The sequence below is a fragment of the Cladosporium halotolerans genome (genome assembly GCF_011745625.1).
Source record: "Cladosporium halotolerans strain TM138-S3 chromosome Unknown Sca6, whole genome shotgun sequence".
NCBI classification, from domain to species: domain Eukaryota; kingdom Fungi; phylum Ascomycota; class Dothideomycetes; order Cladosporiales; family Cladosporiaceae; genus Cladosporium; species Cladosporium halotolerans.
Genome location: NW_027191457.1, coordinates 917,200 through 934,044, shown reverse-complemented (window position 1 = coordinate 934,044; position 16,845 = coordinate 917,200). Strand labels below are relative to the sequence as shown.

The following is a 16,845-nucleotide window of genomic DNA, read 5'->3' as shown; positions in this document are numbered from 1 at the left end:
GTGGTAGACGAAAGGTTCGAAAACATTGCACAGAATCCTTCACTGGGAGGTCTCGCATGCTAATGGTATTGAGACGTACGTATCCAACGGAATGAGTGTCGCAGATGTCAGTCATAAAATGTTATTAGTATATACATGATATGTGAGAAGCATAACATAACAGTAATGTAGCCATGTGCGAAAAGTCACCCATTCATTCGTGCCGCTTGTGTTCCAATATTGGCAAATATTAACAACAGAATCTGCGCCAAACTCGTGTACTTCAGAAGAAATCGTAATGCATCGCCATTCGCCATACCAAGACAAAGTCCTCATTTATGCCGGCCTCCGCTTCATCAGTTTCCTTAGCCCTAATCCCTTTTTCTGCTCCGGCGCGCTCGACTCAGGCGAGAATGAAGGCGGGACCTGGCTCATCTCTTTATTGGATCCATTCATGCCAATTGTATTACCTCCTCCGTAAGAACTGTGTGTTGGCTCAGGATGGGGTTGTGGTGATGGTTGATAGTCTTGTTGCGGCTGATAATATCGTTGCTGTTGCTGAGGCGGCCCAGGAGTCAACTGCGAAGGCACAGGTTCGTGAGAGCCGGGTGATCGCGCATAGCTGCCGTCGTTCGATTGGTGGAGACTGAGGCGCGCCATCTCTTGGTTGCCGCCATCGATCACGGCCTGGTTTTTGGCATTCGCGGCGGATGCCTTTTGGCTGTCGCTGCGGGGGAAGCGAGAGTCGATTTCGTTGTTCAGCGTGCCGCGAAGGGTTTCGCCGACGCCCTGTGATGCTTGGTTAGAAAAATATCTTACGAATGACAGAGAAGAATTGCTCACGTGAATGCCCTGAGCCGCCGCCTTCAGGTTGGCAAATGTGCCTTTGGATTGTGGTCCACCTTGCGGCATAGGCTCATTGTGCAGGTCCGACCTGCTCGGATAGCTGAAATTGGGACGTAGAGGGCTGACTGGATCCATGGGTTCGCGTTCGCGCATGGGGTTTCGCGCTGGTACAGGGACGGCGCCTGAGTCTGCTTGGGTCGGAGGATACGATTGTGGAGGAGCATAAGATTGTGAAGGAGCGGCGTTGTTGGCAGGAGAATGCGATTGAGGCGGATAACCAACCGGCGAATGGCCCGTAGCATTGGTTACAGGTGGCCCGGGCGAGCGAGATGCTGTGTTGCTTCTCGAAGGTATGTCGCCTGGCGCTTCGGCTAACACGGGTTGTCCGTCTTTCTCGGTACTGACTTGGACCTGAGTGTTCTTCTTGCCGCCTGTAGTCGTAGTGGTCGTTGTTGTGGTGGTCGTGGTGGTTGTGACGACTTGACCGGTATCATCGTCGACGACCTGTCCGGTGTTTCTGTTCAGAGCAAGGTTGCGATCTGGACTCACACCTTCGATACTGCCATTGTTTTCCATAGGTACAATCTCCGCGTGGGAGTTTCTCTTAGATGATGGGTGAGCACTACTTGCGTAGGCCGAGTCGGACTGGCCTGCAGTACTTGTGGAAGGATTTGCTTCATGGTGAGTGTTGTAGGGAGCTCCGTCCTTGTTCTTCTTAGTGCCAAAGATGCTGCTCAATCGGCGTTTCTTGTCTGGAGTCGTAGCCATGTTTCGAGAATGTGATGCGCGGTTCGATTTATACTTGTAGTAAGACGGCGAGCGACAGAAGGTTGCAAACGTGTATTCTGAGACACCCAAGTCTAATTATATTAATCGCTAAGTCTGCAGAGGTCGGCAGAATGGAGAGAGGGGAATGCTATCCAAGTCTCACCTGGAGTGACATCAGAAGCGCCAACTCACGGCCACTTTTCGAGGGTCGATCAGCGCCCCAATCGGCGGATTTTGCGCCACATGTCTGACGATCTTCAAGATGCTTTTCTACCCTGTACTCCTAAACTCTAATTCGAGCAGTATCAACATCAGAGGAATATTTTTGAAGAGTGAGTGTCTGAAACATAGAGCTAACATTCTATAAGACAGACTAATCTTTCGAATTCAAGATCAAGAAAGCCCGTAGGAAGATCGCGTGGCTGTCATTGAGGCGGACAGACATCAGGCTCTGCCCTCCTTCCAACCGTACTCGGTTTCTACGCTTAGCCCTTTGCCGATTTGGATGCCTCGAACCCCCCATATCGAAAGGATCATTTCCCGCTGTCACCGGTAGCTCTGCCGCTTGCACCTGCTGTTGCCGCGCCTTCTTGTCCAGTAGCTGATGAGCCAGTCACCAAAAGGCTGCTGTCGTACATGTTTGCAGCAAGGACCACCATGATCGCTGGGACCTGTCGCGGATGTCAGCGAGCCGAATAAGGAACTACCACGAAGTGAAAGACAACTTGACGTACGAGCGAGGCGTCCATTCCTTGGGAGACGCGCACATCCCACTGATTGTCTTTGAGAAATGGCACGTAGACAGAGAGCAAGTTAACGAGCTTCACAACCATGACCAGGCGTTCGTCGAGGTACACGTGAGTGACCTTTTTCCAGACGTCGAGGCCGCGCACCTCCAGCTTGACTTCTTCTTCACCGTGAACGTAGACGTCTAACCTGTCTTTCATGTCGTTTCGCCGAGGCGCGAGCGTGATAAGGGGAGAACTGCCTCCAGGAAGTTCGACAAACCACGTTGCCCCCACGTTCTTGCGTCGCATATCGAAAACTGGTAGACCGGAAGCATCTCGTACCGCGCGCCTTTGAGTCCAAGAGCCAGCTTTGCCGTCCACGGTAAACAGTGGGGAGGATGAAGAGGATGAGTCGGCTTGGGGAGTCTCCGTGACGGTAAAATCACCGAAGGACCAGCTAAGGCAATGTTGCCTCACACGAAAAGTCGTGGTGTGAGAGCAAACGTGCTCTGGTCGAACTGCAACTGGCTGTTTGAGGACCGTGAGTTCGGATGCCATGTTTCTAAATGAGCTCGAGGGAGTGTCGAGTATTCCGATCAATCTGTATGACTGAAGGTACTGTGGGTCTTGCAATAAGAAGGAACGACCGCGCAAGTCGAGCGGCAAATAAGGCTTCACGCCGTGATATCACGTGCTGTGATCTGAGTCAATGGCACAAGAGTCGTCAGGACAGTTTCACAAGAGTAGTGACATGTGAAACGCCAGACAAAGGCGGTCGATGCCCGTCTTCATCACTCTTCTGGTTAGCGCTTCCTTCGTCTTACTGTAGCGCTGGCGACCCACTTAAGTCAATGTGATAGATCATTGCTGTTGGAAAAAGCCCTTTGCACCCTACATACGTACTCAGGCACCGGTGGCACAATTTGGCAAGGTTCTCGTGTACTCTGCATGAGGACACTGCCAGATGCTACAACATGCACACATCCCCAATGAAGCCAACGTCGGGTCTCTCTCACAATCTCTACCGCCAACCCTCCTGCGTCGTATCAGGTACGTTTAACTCATCTGCGTCGAGCCTCGAAACGATTTGTCTGCTATCAATCCTTTTAGGCACCGCCATTTCTCGTTGATGTCGAGTTGGCGTTGAGCATGGCTCAATGGCGATGAGAATCTGTGGAAATAATAGTTCATGTGTGGCTGGATTCTGCACAGCTTCTGTTTTACTAATTCTGGTATCCTACCAATCAAACAGTGAGTATATACGATTTGAGACCCTCAAGATCGCTGTAGTATACGTCGTGTGGTGCATCCGCCATTCATAAAGCTCGGTCGTCCATGCCAGTGCGAAAATGCTCGTGGTCCTCCGAACGACGACCTTCAAAGACCTTCGAGGAATGGCTGAGAGAGACTATGCTCACTGCCTTTACCAAAGCGAGCACCTCACACATGAAGAGGACCACGACCTCAACCTTATCGCCTGCAGATTTCGAGGGTCGTGCGGTACGAGCTCTGGAGCCTCCCCGCCATTGCCGGAGCCGATGTGTGGGGAGTTAAGGTTCGCTGGTGTGTCGATATGTCTCTCAGGAACATACTCTTTGGAAGGCATTCAAATTGTTCATATTCGTTGCCATTTCGCAGCCGGTCGAGAAGAACACCCACAGGTAGGAGATCTCAATTTGAGACGTACGCGTCGCGAACCACGAGGCCACGAGGCATTGGCTCGCACGTGCCACGTCGGTGACGTATGCCCTTATTCTGGTACACCTCTGTGCCGTCTTCAAGCTGAGCTACCTTCTCCTGAAGAGTTGTAGACACTCACGATTTTAAACGATTACAGGCCGGGTGCCCTCAACTCTACAGATTGATTGTCTCTGATGGCTTCAACGCAACCCTCTCCGCCCCTGGTGGCAGCTGCCAAGGGCCTCGCAATCGCAGCGTCTTTCATAACCACCGGTAGCCTCTTCACGACCTCCTCAGCAATCATTCCCAGCATCCTGCACGGCACCACCGACGATGCTTCCTCGGCACAAACAGCAGCACAGCAATTCGCTCTGACCTACCGCGCCGGCAAGCGAACCCTGCCGCCCGCTGAGATCCTGTCCATCGTCGCATTCGGCTTCCTCGCCTACAACTCGCGCGAGAACGCCCGCTCCGCATTGACATGGAAGCTGTACGCCGGCGCCGCCGCAGCGATGTTCAGCGTCATCCCCTGGACCCTGGTGCTCATGGAGCAAGCGACGCAGAAGCTGGTCCAGCTCGCCGACGCCCCGCCGCACCATCCTGAGGTCAAGCCGACATTGGAGCACAAGCCCGAGGCCGGCGGGTCGGGCGGTCTTCTGAGCGTTCCCGGCCAGAACTCTGCGGCAACGGGTACCATCACGCCCGTGGAGGAGTTCGAGCCCTTTGACGACTCGCCTTTCAGCGCGGACGAGTACGAGAGGACGAAGGTGCAGAAGATGCTCAAGCAGTGGAACGGACAGAATGGCATCCGATTGATCGGACCTCTGGTCGCCGGCGTCCTGGGTCTGTGGGCTACATTGTCTGAGTAGACGGCATATCGGTACCGTTCGGAAACGACGCCTGCGGCCCAACAGTAGCTGGCTTAGCTGTAACGAGATAGACCTGTAAGATACTCACGAGCACATTTCGAAGGCCAGTATTTTCAGACGCGTGGGAGGAAAGACAGTGAAGCCCGAACACAGTGCTCCACACATCGTTATGCCTATGAAAAAATCTGCGGAGCTTGAGCATAAGGTATGCATCTATCCTCAAGGACGCGTCAGCCATGGCAGAACACAGTACCGCAAAAGATGTCATAGCCGTATTTGATATTGTTGAGTTCTGGCATGCGCTGCTTACTAATCACCGAGTCGCCTGGTCACAATCGAAGTCCTCTGCTCCACCCCAACGTATGAATTGCGGACGCGAGGTGCTTGCTAATCATCGAACAACATAATTCAGGCAGGATGCAAGCAATGTCATGCGTACACATTGCACAACAGCCTGTTTCAGGTATCGCCAAGGTCTGTGAAAACGAGGGGTTTCTTACTGCATGTCGAAGACAGAATCCTTCACGTGCAAGTAGCTCCGCCTAGCGACAAATATAAGACCAGCTGATGAGACACTCCGTCGTTCCTCACCCTCTTCTCACTGACTTGCCTACCGGAAAACTGACTCCCAAAACAATGAAAGCTTTGAAGATCGTCTCGCCCGGCAGGGCCGAGATACAGACCGTTCCGGTGCCACGTCTGCGGGACCAGTACGTTCTCGTCAAAGTGAAGGCCGTAGCGATCAATCCCACAGACTGGTAACAATCCCTACCAAACACACGCTCCAAACCCCAATCCAACTTAAACTAACTACATGCAGGAAACACATCGACAGCCAGGAGAACGCAAAGCCTGGCCTGACATCCGGCTGCGACTTCTGCGGCACGGTCGTTGCGCTCGGCCCCAACTGTACCAAGAAGTACAAGCCGGGCGACATGATATCGGGCGTCACGCATGGCGCCAACGCTTCCGAGAGGGAAGACGGCTGCTTCGGCGAGTATGCCGTTGTCAAAGAGGGCTGCAGCATGCGTGTTCCAGACCGCATGTCACCTGAGGAGGCGGCCACGACGGGCGTGGCGGTCTTGACGATCGCGCTGGGTTTGTATCAGAAGCTGGGCATGCAGATGCCTGGTGCTAAGGGAGCAAAGAAGAATGAGTGGATGATGGTTTATGGAGGGAGTTCGGCGATGGGGAGTATGGCAATTCAATGCGCGGTTTTGTGAGTTTTGATTGATCCACGAGATGAGGGCAATTTCCCGCTAACACTTCCTATTAGGTCGGGCTACAAGGTTGTGACGACCTCCAGCCCGCGCAACTACGACGTGCGTACAACCTCTCCTTCCAAGGTTTTTCATCCACATGTAGCTGACACTATTACAAACAGTTGGTCAAATCCATGGGCGCCGAAGCAGCCTTCGACTACAACGACCCGTCCTGCGGCAAGAAGATCAACGAGCTCACCAAAGACAGCCTGAAGCTCGTCTTCGACTGTATCAGCGAAGGCTCCTCGCCTGAGATCTGCTGCGCGGCTGTCTCGTTCTCCGGGGGAAAGGTCGCCTACCTGCTGCCCGCCCAGCACAGTCGCAAAGATGTCGAGAGCCTCGTACGAGATTCCTATCCTCTCACTGTCGAGTTCAAATGGTTGACACAATCACAGCATGTCCTTGGCTACACGGGCATAGGCGAAGCGTTTACGAAGTACGGCAGGGACTTCCCGGCATCGCCGGAGGACTACAGGGTCGTCTCTGAGATGTTCATGGTCGCTGAGAAGCTGTATGCCGAGAGGAGACTGACTGCTCATCCGCCGAAAGTCGGAAGGCAGGGTTTCGAGGGCGTGCTGGAGGGCTTGCAGACTATGAGGGACGGCAAGGTCAGTGGGGTTAAGCTGGTTCACCAGATTTCCATGCAGTAGGTTGGGTGTGCGTAGGAGATTCGTGCCCAACTGTGGTGATGTGGCGACGAGCCAAGCAGGTTGGAGCGATGCTTAGTCTTTTCTTGAGTCTAACGGACGAACTTACGAACTATCACCGTTTTGACCCGTTCAGACGTTACTGGCAAAGCCGGACATCTGAAGTTACACCTCCGCTCCGAGTACATTTATCCGCTACATGGAAGCTTGTCCGGGTTGACCGACTAAGTTTCTCCCCCACGCAGGCTCGTGTAGGATTCTTGACCTTGCTCGAAAATCAGACCGCAACATGCTGACACGAGAAAGAGGAGGAAGGCGGGGTATCTAATGCACTAACGGCACACACACGAGGCTTGTGGGGCTATACCTCCCGGCTATACTCATACGCTCCGGATTAGGCAACTGAGCGACTCGTATTGGCATTTCCTGATAATATGTGGCTGACAGCTCGTTCGATAGTCAACAACAGCCCGAACACAAAATACAGTACCTTGCAGGTTCGATGGAGCCAGCCACCTTGGGTGCAGAAAAAGTTTTGCCCCGTCGGCACTGTAAGTCTTCATGGAGCTTACCGAACAGGCTATGTTCACAAACATTGAGTGGTGCCCGTGATACCCAACATAGCCGGGAGGGGTGCTGGTGGTCTGTTATTGTACGTAGGTGCCTGCTATATCCGATGCAGGTACATAAGGCACCTGAAAGAGCCACAATGTACATTGAACCTCAGCGCGGACTAGTCTCTTGACAGATATTGTCGCAATGGTTGCTTCTGTCCTCGTCACATTCGGAGCGGTACTCGCCGCAACTGCACAAGCAGCGACCCAGGCCTCCGGTCCAACGATCAAGATCAACCAGAAGATCAAGTACCAGAAGTATGACGGTACCGGCATCTCCGAGGCCTTCCAAAGGTCCCTTGTCATGCACGAGCTGGACCAACCCTCGCAAAAGCTGGCTCTCGACTACCTTTTCACTACTAAAGGTGCCGGAATGACCATTTTGCGCAATGGCCTCGGAAGCTCTCCGAACGATGGTTGGGACTTGATGAAGTCGATTGCTCCGGAGGCTCCGGCATCGAACAGCAGTCGTGTAGGAGTCTCAGTTAGTTAGGATAATTCGATGACAACGACTGACGGTGGCTTCGAAGCTCAACTATATCCCCCTGCCAAGAGACGACCAGTACCAGGTCTGGCTGTCTTATCAAGCCAAAGCTCGGGGCGTTCACACCATTGTCGCCGATTCTTGGAGCGCCGATGGATATATGAAGACTACTGGTCAGCTTTCCGATACTCTTCCTATCTTACACTGCTGATATCGATCGTACAGGCACCGACAACAATGGTGGATACCTGTGTGGAGTGACCAACGGCTCATGCGAGACAGGCGACTGGCGTCAGGCCTACGCCGACAAGATTGTGAAGTACCTGAAGGACTACCGCGACCGCGGTATCAACATCGACTACGTCAACCCTTACAACGAGCCTGATCTCAAGTAAGCATTGACTGGTGTTTCTTGGGCATCACACCTACTGACGGTTCCCCAGCACAAGCTACGCCTCGATGGAATCCAATGGCCAGCAATCTGCGGACTTCCTCAAAGTCCTGTACCCAACACTCAAGCGTTCCGGTCTCAAGACTCAAATCGCCTGCTGCGATGCCACCGGCTGGAATGCCCAACAAGAGATGCTGACCGGCATCCAAGCCGCCGGCGAAGAAGACACTCTCGGCCTGGTTACGGGCCACGGTTACAGCTCCAAGCCCCTCACTCCATTGAATACCGACCTCAAAGTCTGGCAAACGGAGTGGTCCACTTTCGACCCCATCAATTACAACTGGTACGTCGCCGGCAACTCCAGCGAAGGCTTGACGTGGGCGAACAACATCCAGAAGTCATTCACGCTCGCTAACGTCACCGGCTTCCTGTACTGGTGGGGCGCGGCTAACACGACGGACAACCAGTCGCTGCTGTTTGTTAACAACACGTCTGAGGTCCGCGTGACGAAGCGGCTGTGGGCACATGCGCATTTCGGGAAGCAGTTTATCCGCAAGGGCGCGAGCAGAATCGAAGCGAACGTTGCTGGCTCAAGCGCGTTGAATGTCTCTGCCTTTGCTAACACTGACGGCTCGACTGCTGTGCAGGTCATTAACAACGGAGACAAGGCAGAAACCGTATCCTTGCAGGGCCTGAGACTTGGTAGGAAGCAGAAGGTCGTCACCTACTTGACGAACCAGGACAACGATCTAAAGCGTGGCTATGCTTCGAGCAAGAAGGGCAACACGGCAGAGGCGAAGGTTCCGGCGAGGTCTTTGCTGAGCTTCATGTTCTAGAGAGTGATCGTATTTCATCTCTAGATATGATGGTGTGACTAGAAGCTTTCCGTACATCATCGCTAGAGCAGATTACCGTCGGTCTCTCAGGTCTGTTGATATCTATACTACTTCCATCTGATTACCATTCTTGTGTTGAACATGATAGCTCATTGCATGAAAAGATAATGAACGGCTCTTTTCGTAGACTGCGCTCTCATGAAACTTCCAAAAAAGCTGCACACCGGTCGGCGGTGGTCAGTCATCGTCACAACGTCCAGAAGGTCGGGCAGAAAAGCAAAAAATAAAGGTCTGATATGCTTTGATAGGAATAGCCGAAGGTGGGGCTCGAACCCACGACCTTGAGGTTGATCTCTTGAAGGCACCAACTACCAAATGTAGAAGGTGGTCATAAGAGCCACACGCTCTACCGATTGAGCTACCCCGGCAAGGGTAATGATTGATGAGGGAGAGGGCATCTACGTGCACAAGAATCGTGTGCTCAATCTGACAGTATTTCTTGCGTTTTTTTCCGACCAGAAATGGCTGAGAAATGAATTTGAAAATCCGTTCACTTACACGGCCGCGTGCCTTCCAATTATAGTCATTTGTGCAAACTTGGCAGGAATGAAGTCCAGCATCATCCCATACCCCTCAGCCATCACGCATTATGTCCTGTGCATCGTCGCAGGTCAATTACATCGAACTCCGTCGAGATAGACGGCTCGGAGGTGCGATTTCTACGCGGGACCAATCTTCCTAGCGAACAGGTACTGGCCTTAGGGATATCAGTACGTGAAATGCCATGCATTATGCATTGCTAGAACAAGAACTTCTATGATGATTCCTGCTATGGTTCGGTAATCGCATGTCGCTGATCGGTAGATTCATGTGTCCGCTGAGACGAGATTCCGTAGTGAAGTGCAAATCCACACGCGCCTGTAGACGTACACTCACCCAAGCATCGTCCTTGAGAGAGAGATATCGGACTGTAATGCTCCTGAATATCATGCCCAGTTTCACTCCCATCAAATATCAGGGCTTTGGTCAGAGCACTCGCTTTACATAAAAGAAAAATTGATCACCAACATGTATGAGAAGGCCCCGGTCGATGTAAGAAGAGCGGCAGTAAAAAAAGGAAGCCAATTCGCAAAAGAAAGAAAACAAAAAAGAATGCAGAACGATGCTGGTGAGCCAGCACCGGAAGACTGGATGTAGTAAGAGCTGTCATTTCTGAGCACTCCCCAACAGGGAATCGAACCCTGGTCTCCCGCGGCTTGTCAATTGAAGGATGACAAGCGGAAATCATAGCCACTAGACCATTGAGGACTTGGATGTTGGGACATCCAATGGTGTGGAACCATGGTGTGAAGCCCGCTTGTGCCAAATATATTGTCTCTTCAATTGCCGACGCCGCGAGCCATATCGCATACAGTTGTGTATGGTACTGCGCTGGACGTATTGATCCCAACATGATTTCGTTCTGTAAGCCGATTCATACGCTCAAATAGTGCAGCATCGCAAATCATGGAAGTACAAGGCATCATGGCAATAGTCTTCAACGCATCTGGGTTGTGAGGGTTAGGGTTGGGGTTCGAGCCAGGTCCAGCAATGTAGTAATGAGACGACGAGGCATTGGCGACAGCCTGTAGTGAGTCGATGGATGCCCATTTTGGTGTGTTGGTCTCGTTCTTCGGTCTGCCCGGCGTTATCTGCGTTGTTGTCGAGCAAGAGTTCAAATCGGACGTGAGAGACCAAATCCATATGTGCAAGTGACAAGTCCAACCAAAATTGCAATGCAATTGGAATGGCACCGATTGACGGCAGCCTTAGTGATCTGTTAGCAGCACTCACATGTATTTGTCCCATTTCCACGAGTGTGCACAAATATTCTGGTGCTCCCTCGCTAAGGTACATTGGATTGATTGATTGATTGATCCACAAGGCAATACGTACATTCGGCCATCCCTTATGAGACGGCAGGTCACCAAATGGCACAAGTAGCAGGTGCTGACCGCAACTCATGAATGCAATATACTCACCAAGCAATCATACACGTTTCGTGGTTCAATGATCGTAGAATGATGTTGATAGTCGCATGTGGTGGTAATGCCAGACATTGACAGCTCCGATTGGCTGGCCCTGAATCTGGCGTCGTGAGATCATTCATTCGCGCATGCTCGTGGAGCTTGCCTGGGAGCACATCCAGACAGCATTGCAAGGAGACAGCCACCATCTCCATCGCACAACCTAGCCTCCACCAACCTCACTCAAAACACACCGCAGACATGTCATCCTCAACAATCTGCACACCCTGCATCCGCAGCCTCCGCCAGCAAACCCGTCGCCATCTTCTCCAACCGCAAAAATTCCAAACAGCAGCAACCCGCGCATTCTCCTCGTCGCACCGCCTCGCCGACACCACCAACAAGCAGCCCCCTCCTCCACCCTCCACCTCCTCACCCTCCCAATCCTCCTTCATCGCTTCCCTACGCAACAAACCCGCCCTCCGCTCCACAACCGAGCCCTACGTCGCCTACGGCGGCACGGAAGACCTCTTCAAAGCCTGCGCCGCAGCATGCACCTACACGATCCCCGCCGCGAACGAGAAGCCTCCCCAACCCGCACCCAAGAATGAGCGCGGCGAAGACGTCGGCGAGGGCGAGGGCTGGTGGTTCGCGCCGCAAGCGGCCGGCGGCCTCGAGCTGCCCGTGACCTTCAACACCTGGGCGCAGGTCATGTTCCTGCACATGTACGCGCTGACGGCGCGGCTGCGCAAGTTCCCCGCCGAGCACGTGCGGATCTGGGAGCAGAACCTGCTCGATCACTTTTTCTACGCGGCGGAGGACCGCATGGCGATGTGGCACGGCATGGCGGCGCGCGGGATTAGGAACAAGCACTTGAAGGACCTGTGGGTGCAGTGGCGTGGTGTGCTGCTGTCGTATGACGAGGGGTTGATTAAGGGCGATGCGGTGCTTGGAGCGGCGGTGTGGAGGAACGTGTTCCAGGCGAGGGAGGATGTGGATTTGGGCGATGTTGCGACTGTGGTGGGATACTTGAGGAGGGAGATTTCAAGACTGGATAAGTTTCCTGACGAGAGGATCTCGAGCGGTCAAATCGAATTTCCTAGCCCGGCTGAGGAGAGGAAGGCTGTGAGCGAGCTGAAGAGCCCGTTGATGACCAAGAGCTTTACGCAGGAGGACCTCGCGGGGATGAAGCAGAGCCCCAAGGCTTGAGCGGAAGGCACAAAAATATACTTGTAGCAATAATTGTACAGTAGCCTGTTGTAAACTAGAGCATATGAGCTCACCAACCTGACAGCTCCTGACCCCAAGGGTATCGCCGTCTCCAAAAAGTATCACGCCGGTAACGCCTCGCTAAACCGAAATAATGTCACACACATCCAATCAATCATACGTTGGACCGTCGTCGACGTCTTGCTCCATGGCCTGTTGTCGCTGCCTAGCAGCCTCGGCCTGCCTCCTCTTCGCCTGATCCGCTTCATACTGTCTCTTCTCGTGATCTCTGCGCTGCTTCGCCTTCGCCTCAGCCTCGCGCTGCTTCCACGTCTCCCTGATCTTGCCCGAGTTGGCGATGAGATCCTGCTCCGTCACCGCATCGTTGATGCTCTCGATCACGCTCCTAACGGTCGAAATGTGATTGGCCTCTCTCTTATCGTCGCGGTACCTAGGCGTACCGTCAGGCTCGATCTTGGGCCGCCAGCTGCCTGTGTCGGGATCGCGGAAGCACTCAATAATGCGCCCGTCAATCTGCTGGCCCATTCCCTTGATCGCCTCCCACTCCGCGTCCGTGAGGACGAGATTGGCATGCCTCTGGTAGCCACCCTGGTCACCGTGGTTGACCAGCAGCTCGATCTCCGGCTTCGCATCCCAATCCTCATACACCCCATCCTCATCCTCGTCCATAGGAAATGGGCCCAGCTGCAGCCTGAAATCAATCGTATTCTCATGCGGCGGCTTCCACTTCAAGATATGCGGGTCCGTGCCAGCGACATACGGCGTCGTCTTGCAAGTAAAGATAAGCCCGTCGTTCCCGTGCGGCAGCTTCGGCAAGATGTCGCGGAACATCATCTCGGTGCCGTAGGGCAGCTCCATCTTCTTCAGCTGCAGCTGGAAGGGCTGCGCGCCGGCGTCGTCAGGGTACTGCTTCGCGAAGGCGTGCCACGGCTCGTAGACGAAGGCGCGGATCTTGCCGAGGCGGATGTCCAGCGGCCGGTGCGTGATCTTCTGCCCGTCCAGGCACAGCCCGTCGAAGATCAGGTATACTAGCTTGCTCGAGCCGTCTTCGCTGTTCTGGCGCACCAGCTCGCCGTCTAGCAGGGTGCCGGTGTGGTAGCCGGCGAGGTCGCCCTGGCGCGGGAGGTGGAGCGCGTCGCGCGGCACGTAGTAGTAGTCGTTCTTGCGGTCGATGAGGAACTGCGCTTCGATGTCGCCTTCGGGCGTGCCAAGGAAGGCGGTCAGGTATAGCAGGCATCGGATTCCGTCGGTTTTCTCGCAGAGGTAGTAGTCGGTGCGCTGGAGTTCGGCGAAGTGACTGCGCGCAAACGAGACCGGTTGCGCGCCTGGGAAGGAGAGCTGTTGGCGGCCGAGGAGGTCTGCGATGGTGCCGCGGTGGAATTGCATGTCCTCAAGGGGGATTTTCTGGCCCACATCTTCGAGAGCAACCGAGGAGCCCATGGCTGCGACGTGCTGGTGAAAGTGCTGTTGGGATGAATATGTGGACGGATGCGTGTTGGTGGGAGGGCACGAGGGTCTGGCTTTCACATGCCGCGGCTCTGGAGGAACGTGCTCTGCCGCTGACGACGTGCTTGTTCGCGTTTGAAGTTGATCACCATGCTTGGTATTTCTTCTTTGAAATAAATACAATATTTGCAATCTCATAATCTCATCAATATAATGCACGGAAATTGAAGTCAAATGAGGCCGAAAACACAAAACCAAATCAACCGAAACAATCTCACGCATCCGGAATCTGAATATCCACATTCGACCACTGCCCGCCCTTAATATCCCTTGTGTACTGCGTCACATCACTGCCTTCAGTCTGGTAGAACACATATAGGCTATCGCCACCGCTTTGATTCGGTACAGCTGTCACGCTGAGATGACTTCCCGGCAGGCCGGCGTCGCCTCCGACGGTAAACATATCGTCTTCGACGAAAGACGTGTTCTCGGCATCCCAGGAGATGTTGTAGCCGTTGAACTCGTTGGTGTCGGCCATTTGCGCGTAGAAGTAATTCGTGTACCCTAGGCTGGTTGAGGGGTGGACGTTGGGGATCGATATTGAGGCTTTGAGGTTCGTTAGATGAGAATGATGTTTGGTTGTGCAAGTGACCTGCTTACAATTTGTCCATTCATTGATGGGATGTGAAGAGTTGGAGGTCGCATTGGTGTTCGTGTCTTTCCAGTAAAAGTTCACCGTATTCTTCTGGTCGACGAACATGACATAGGTCACGCTGCCTTCACCCCAGCTGTAGCACCCGACACCGGCGTGGCCGTTGAGATGTGGCCATTCCTGCTGATGCACCCATTGATCGTCGCTTGTGGTCCAGCCAAGTTGTTGGAAGGTCGTTTCGTTGGAAGCGTACCACAAGTGCATGCCTGTCGCAAGTCAGCCGTTCGGCCCTGCCCTTTGAGGGTCGTCCTGTCTTACCATTCTCTTTGGAATCCACCGAAGAGCCGCTCGAAGGCCGAAACGTGTGAGCATAATCGGCATCGCCGTAGGCATTGCCATACCAGCAAGCCTGCATGCCAACCTGATCCGCATCGAAGACGCTAATATTCATCTTGGTCAAAGGTCCATCGTCCCAGAAGCTGGTGACATTGCTGTTAGATCGCTGCTTCAGTCGGTTGTCTTTGCCAATGTCTACACGTGCAAGTCAGCCATACGTCCTTCCAACATTCGCTCCGCGACTACGCCTACAGAATATATGCCACTGGCTCGTCTCATTCTGAACATACGCGACAGCCGACAAAGGCGTGCTGTTCTTCGCGTCAGACGCCACGATCTCCGACTGAGAGCCTCCCACCCATTCGCCCTCGGACGTCAATCGCTTGAACCGGATGTCTCCCGAATGGTGCTGGAAGTACACGACGAGGTTCCCAAGCGGGGCATCGCTGAGGTCGGACGCGAACGACTGCGAGGCGAGAGCTATGCCTGAGCCGTTGAAAGCTCCTTCGGTAGAGTAATACTGTGAGCTGATGGCGCCTCCGATGGCGTAGGGGTTGTCTGTTGCGGTAGGTGCTGTGGTGCTTGTTGGTAATGCGCTCGACGACTGGGCAGGAGACGAAGGACTACACAACATAATCAGCAACGAAAACGAACCCGCCAACCGCAACAGATCTTACCTCGACTCCCTCGTCCCCAACCCAACACCCAACCCCACTCCCAACCCAACCGCAACCACCACAAGCAAAACTAACAGCCCATAGAACAACTTCGCCTTCATCCCGCAGACCCTTCTCCCATCTGCCGCCCTGCCCTCATCCGCCTGCGGTCTCTGGTACGGCACCGGCTGAAACTGCGGATACGCAACCTCCTTATCGCCCTCAGCAGCCAGCACCGACTCCGGCAGCGGCGAAGACAGCTCAGGCGACAAAGGCCGCTCTTTGTTCGAGAGCCTGTGCTGCATGGTCGGCGGGGCATCGCCGTAGGAGGCATGGTGTTCGACGCCGTAGTGTGGTGGCGGGGAGGAGCCGCTGGTGAAAGAGTCAGTACGCATGTAGGCAGCCTTGACGAAGGCTCCTTATGGATGAGTTCCTCACAAGTCTTCTGTGAACCTCGGACTCCCGTCGCCGAACCTCGGCGGGCTGTCCATCTTGTGCTATCCCGTCTTCAACTCACTCCCGGTCAAGAAGCTCCTTCAAAAGTTCTTTCCAGCGATCGCTTCGATCACTCGCCCAAGTCGTCAAGATCAAGAGTCCCGTCACTCACTTCCTCAAAGCTTGTCAACGTATCTCAACCCTCAAACCCCAGAACCAGAAAGAAGCACTCGCACGAACCCCAGCTCCACAGACCCCATCGAGATACATAAACCCCCCCCACCACCCCCAGTCGAGGCCTCCCACACACCACACCACGCCCGTAAGCACCTACAGGATCGCTGGGGGCCCGCATGGAAGCATGCACGCTACCCTTCCCTTGTGTCGCCCTTTCAGCCCGGCGAATGAGAAGCGGCAGAGTTGGGCGGTTGTGTGGTGCGAGAATCGCTCCGCTGGCTGGAAGGGGGACGGAGATGCTGGTGTGGGTGTTGGTCGGTCGGATGGATTGGCTTAGCTGATACGTAAGGATGAGTGAGTGTATGTATACCTATGTTGGCGGGCCAGACTGGGCTGATTCGAGACAGGGACGAAGAAGCAGGGAGGTGACCTTTTTGATAACGTTACTTTCCAGAAGTCTTTTTTTTCTTTTTCGATGAAGCATTCATTCTCCAATCGGACTCGTTTGGAGACCGGTATTGGCCGCCACCACCATCCCCATCCCAACCCATCTCTCCTTTTCTTCCTTTCTCGCCCCAAAGCCTGCTTCTTGCGCCGGCTGACTGATTTCTCCAGCCAGCCAGCAAATCCATCCATCAGCTTCAGCCCGCTCGCTCCCTCTTTCCCAAAAGCCGCCTCTGACCTGATCTCGTCAGCCCCCAAAAACCTCAGCTCGTCAGCCGGACTATTAGCAGCGCGCATCATGCGCCTGCAGCGGAGGTAAAAGAGATGCCCATACTGAGAGTGATCGCCTGTGAGAGAAG

General features: G+C 54.0%; 8 protein-coding genes across 8 annotated transcripts; 4 read left to right on the top strand and 4 right to left on the bottom strand.

Moving 5' to 3' along the window:
- Positions 1 to 105: 105 nt before the first annotated feature.
- On the bottom strand, positions 106 to 1,708 carry WHR41_02666 (uncharacterized protein). Its single transcript, XM_069371272.1, has 2 exons — positions 823 to 1,708; positions 106 to 768 (listed from the first exon to the last, which is right to left on the bottom strand). The coding sequence occupies exons 1-2, from the start codon at positions 1,591 to 1,593 to the stop codon at positions 316 to 318; spliced, it is 1,224 nt and encodes a 407-aa protein (XP_069231999.1). The 5' UTR covers positions 1,594 to 1,708; the 3' UTR covers positions 106 to 315.
- Positions 1,709 to 1,999: 291 nt separating this feature from the next.
- On the bottom strand, positions 2,000 to 2,879 carry WHR41_02665 (uncharacterized protein; the record flags this gene model as incomplete). Its single annotated transcript, XM_069371271.1, has 2 exons — positions 2,000 to 2,264; positions 2,328 to 2,879. The coding sequence occupies 2 exons, from the start codon at positions 2,877 to 2,879 to the stop codon at positions 2,127 to 2,129; spliced, it is 690 nt and encodes a 229-aa protein (XP_069231998.1). The 3' UTR covers positions 2,000 to 2,126.
- Positions 2,880 to 4,195: 1,316 nt separating this feature from the next.
- Positions 4,196 to 4,870, top strand: WHR41_02664 (uncharacterized protein; the record flags this gene model as incomplete). The annotated part of the gene is made up of 1 exon (XM_069371270.1): positions 4,196 to 4,870. One exon carries the CDS (start codon positions 4,196 to 4,198, stop codon positions 4,868 to 4,870), a length of 675 nt encoding a protein of 224 aa, XP_069231997.1.
- A 441-nt stretch (positions 4,871 to 5,311) lies between these two features.
- On the top strand, positions 5,312 to 7,124 carry WHR41_02663 (uncharacterized protein). Its single transcript, XM_069371269.1, has 5 exons — positions 5,312 to 5,628; positions 5,691 to 6,089; positions 6,147 to 6,192; positions 6,255 to 6,473; positions 6,528 to 7,124. The coding sequence occupies exons 1-5, from the start codon at positions 5,438 to 5,440 to the stop codon at positions 6,780 to 6,782; spliced, it is 1,110 nt and encodes a 369-aa protein (XP_069232004.1). The 5' UTR covers positions 5,312 to 5,437; the 3' UTR covers positions 6,783 to 7,124.
- A 325-nt stretch (positions 7,125 to 7,449) lies between these two features.
- Positions 7,450 to 9,304, top strand: WHR41_02662 (uncharacterized protein). Its single transcript, XM_069371268.1, has 4 exons — positions 7,450 to 7,865; positions 7,924 to 8,050; positions 8,103 to 8,268; positions 8,321 to 9,304. Exons 1-4 carry the CDS (start codon positions 7,539 to 7,541, stop codon positions 9,102 to 9,104), a joined length of 1,404 nt encoding a protein of 467 aa, XP_069232003.1. The 5' UTR covers positions 7,450 to 7,538; the 3' UTR covers positions 9,105 to 9,304.
- Positions 9,305 to 11,371: 2,067 nt separating this feature from the next.
- Positions 11,372 to 12,319, top strand: WHR41_02661 (uncharacterized protein; the record flags this gene model as incomplete). The annotated part of the gene is made up of 1 exon (XM_069371267.1): positions 11,372 to 12,319. One exon carries the CDS (start codon positions 11,372 to 11,374, stop codon positions 12,317 to 12,319), a length of 948 nt encoding a protein of 315 aa, XP_069232002.1.
- A 171-nt stretch (positions 12,320 to 12,490) lies between these two features.
- On the bottom strand, positions 12,491 to 13,780 carry WHR41_02660 (uncharacterized protein; the record flags this gene model as incomplete). The annotated part of the gene is made up of 1 exon (XM_069371266.1): positions 12,491 to 13,780. The coding sequence occupies one exon, from the start codon at positions 13,778 to 13,780 to the stop codon at positions 12,491 to 12,493; it is 1,290 nt and encodes a 429-aa protein (XP_069232001.1).
- Positions 13,781 to 13,927: 147 nt separating this feature from the next.
- Positions 13,928 to 16,124, bottom strand: WHR41_02659 (uncharacterized protein). The gene is made up of 6 exons (XM_069371265.1): positions 15,869 to 16,124; positions 15,452 to 15,802; positions 15,027 to 15,397; positions 14,757 to 14,969; positions 14,447 to 14,704; positions 13,928 to 14,392 (listed from the first exon to the last, which is right to left on the bottom strand). The coding sequence occupies exons 1-6, from the start codon at positions 15,919 to 15,921 to the stop codon at positions 14,061 to 14,063; spliced, it is 1,578 nt and encodes a 525-aa protein (XP_069231826.1). The 5' UTR covers positions 15,922 to 16,124; the 3' UTR covers positions 13,928 to 14,060.
- Positions 16,125 to 16,845: the final 721 nt, after the last annotated feature.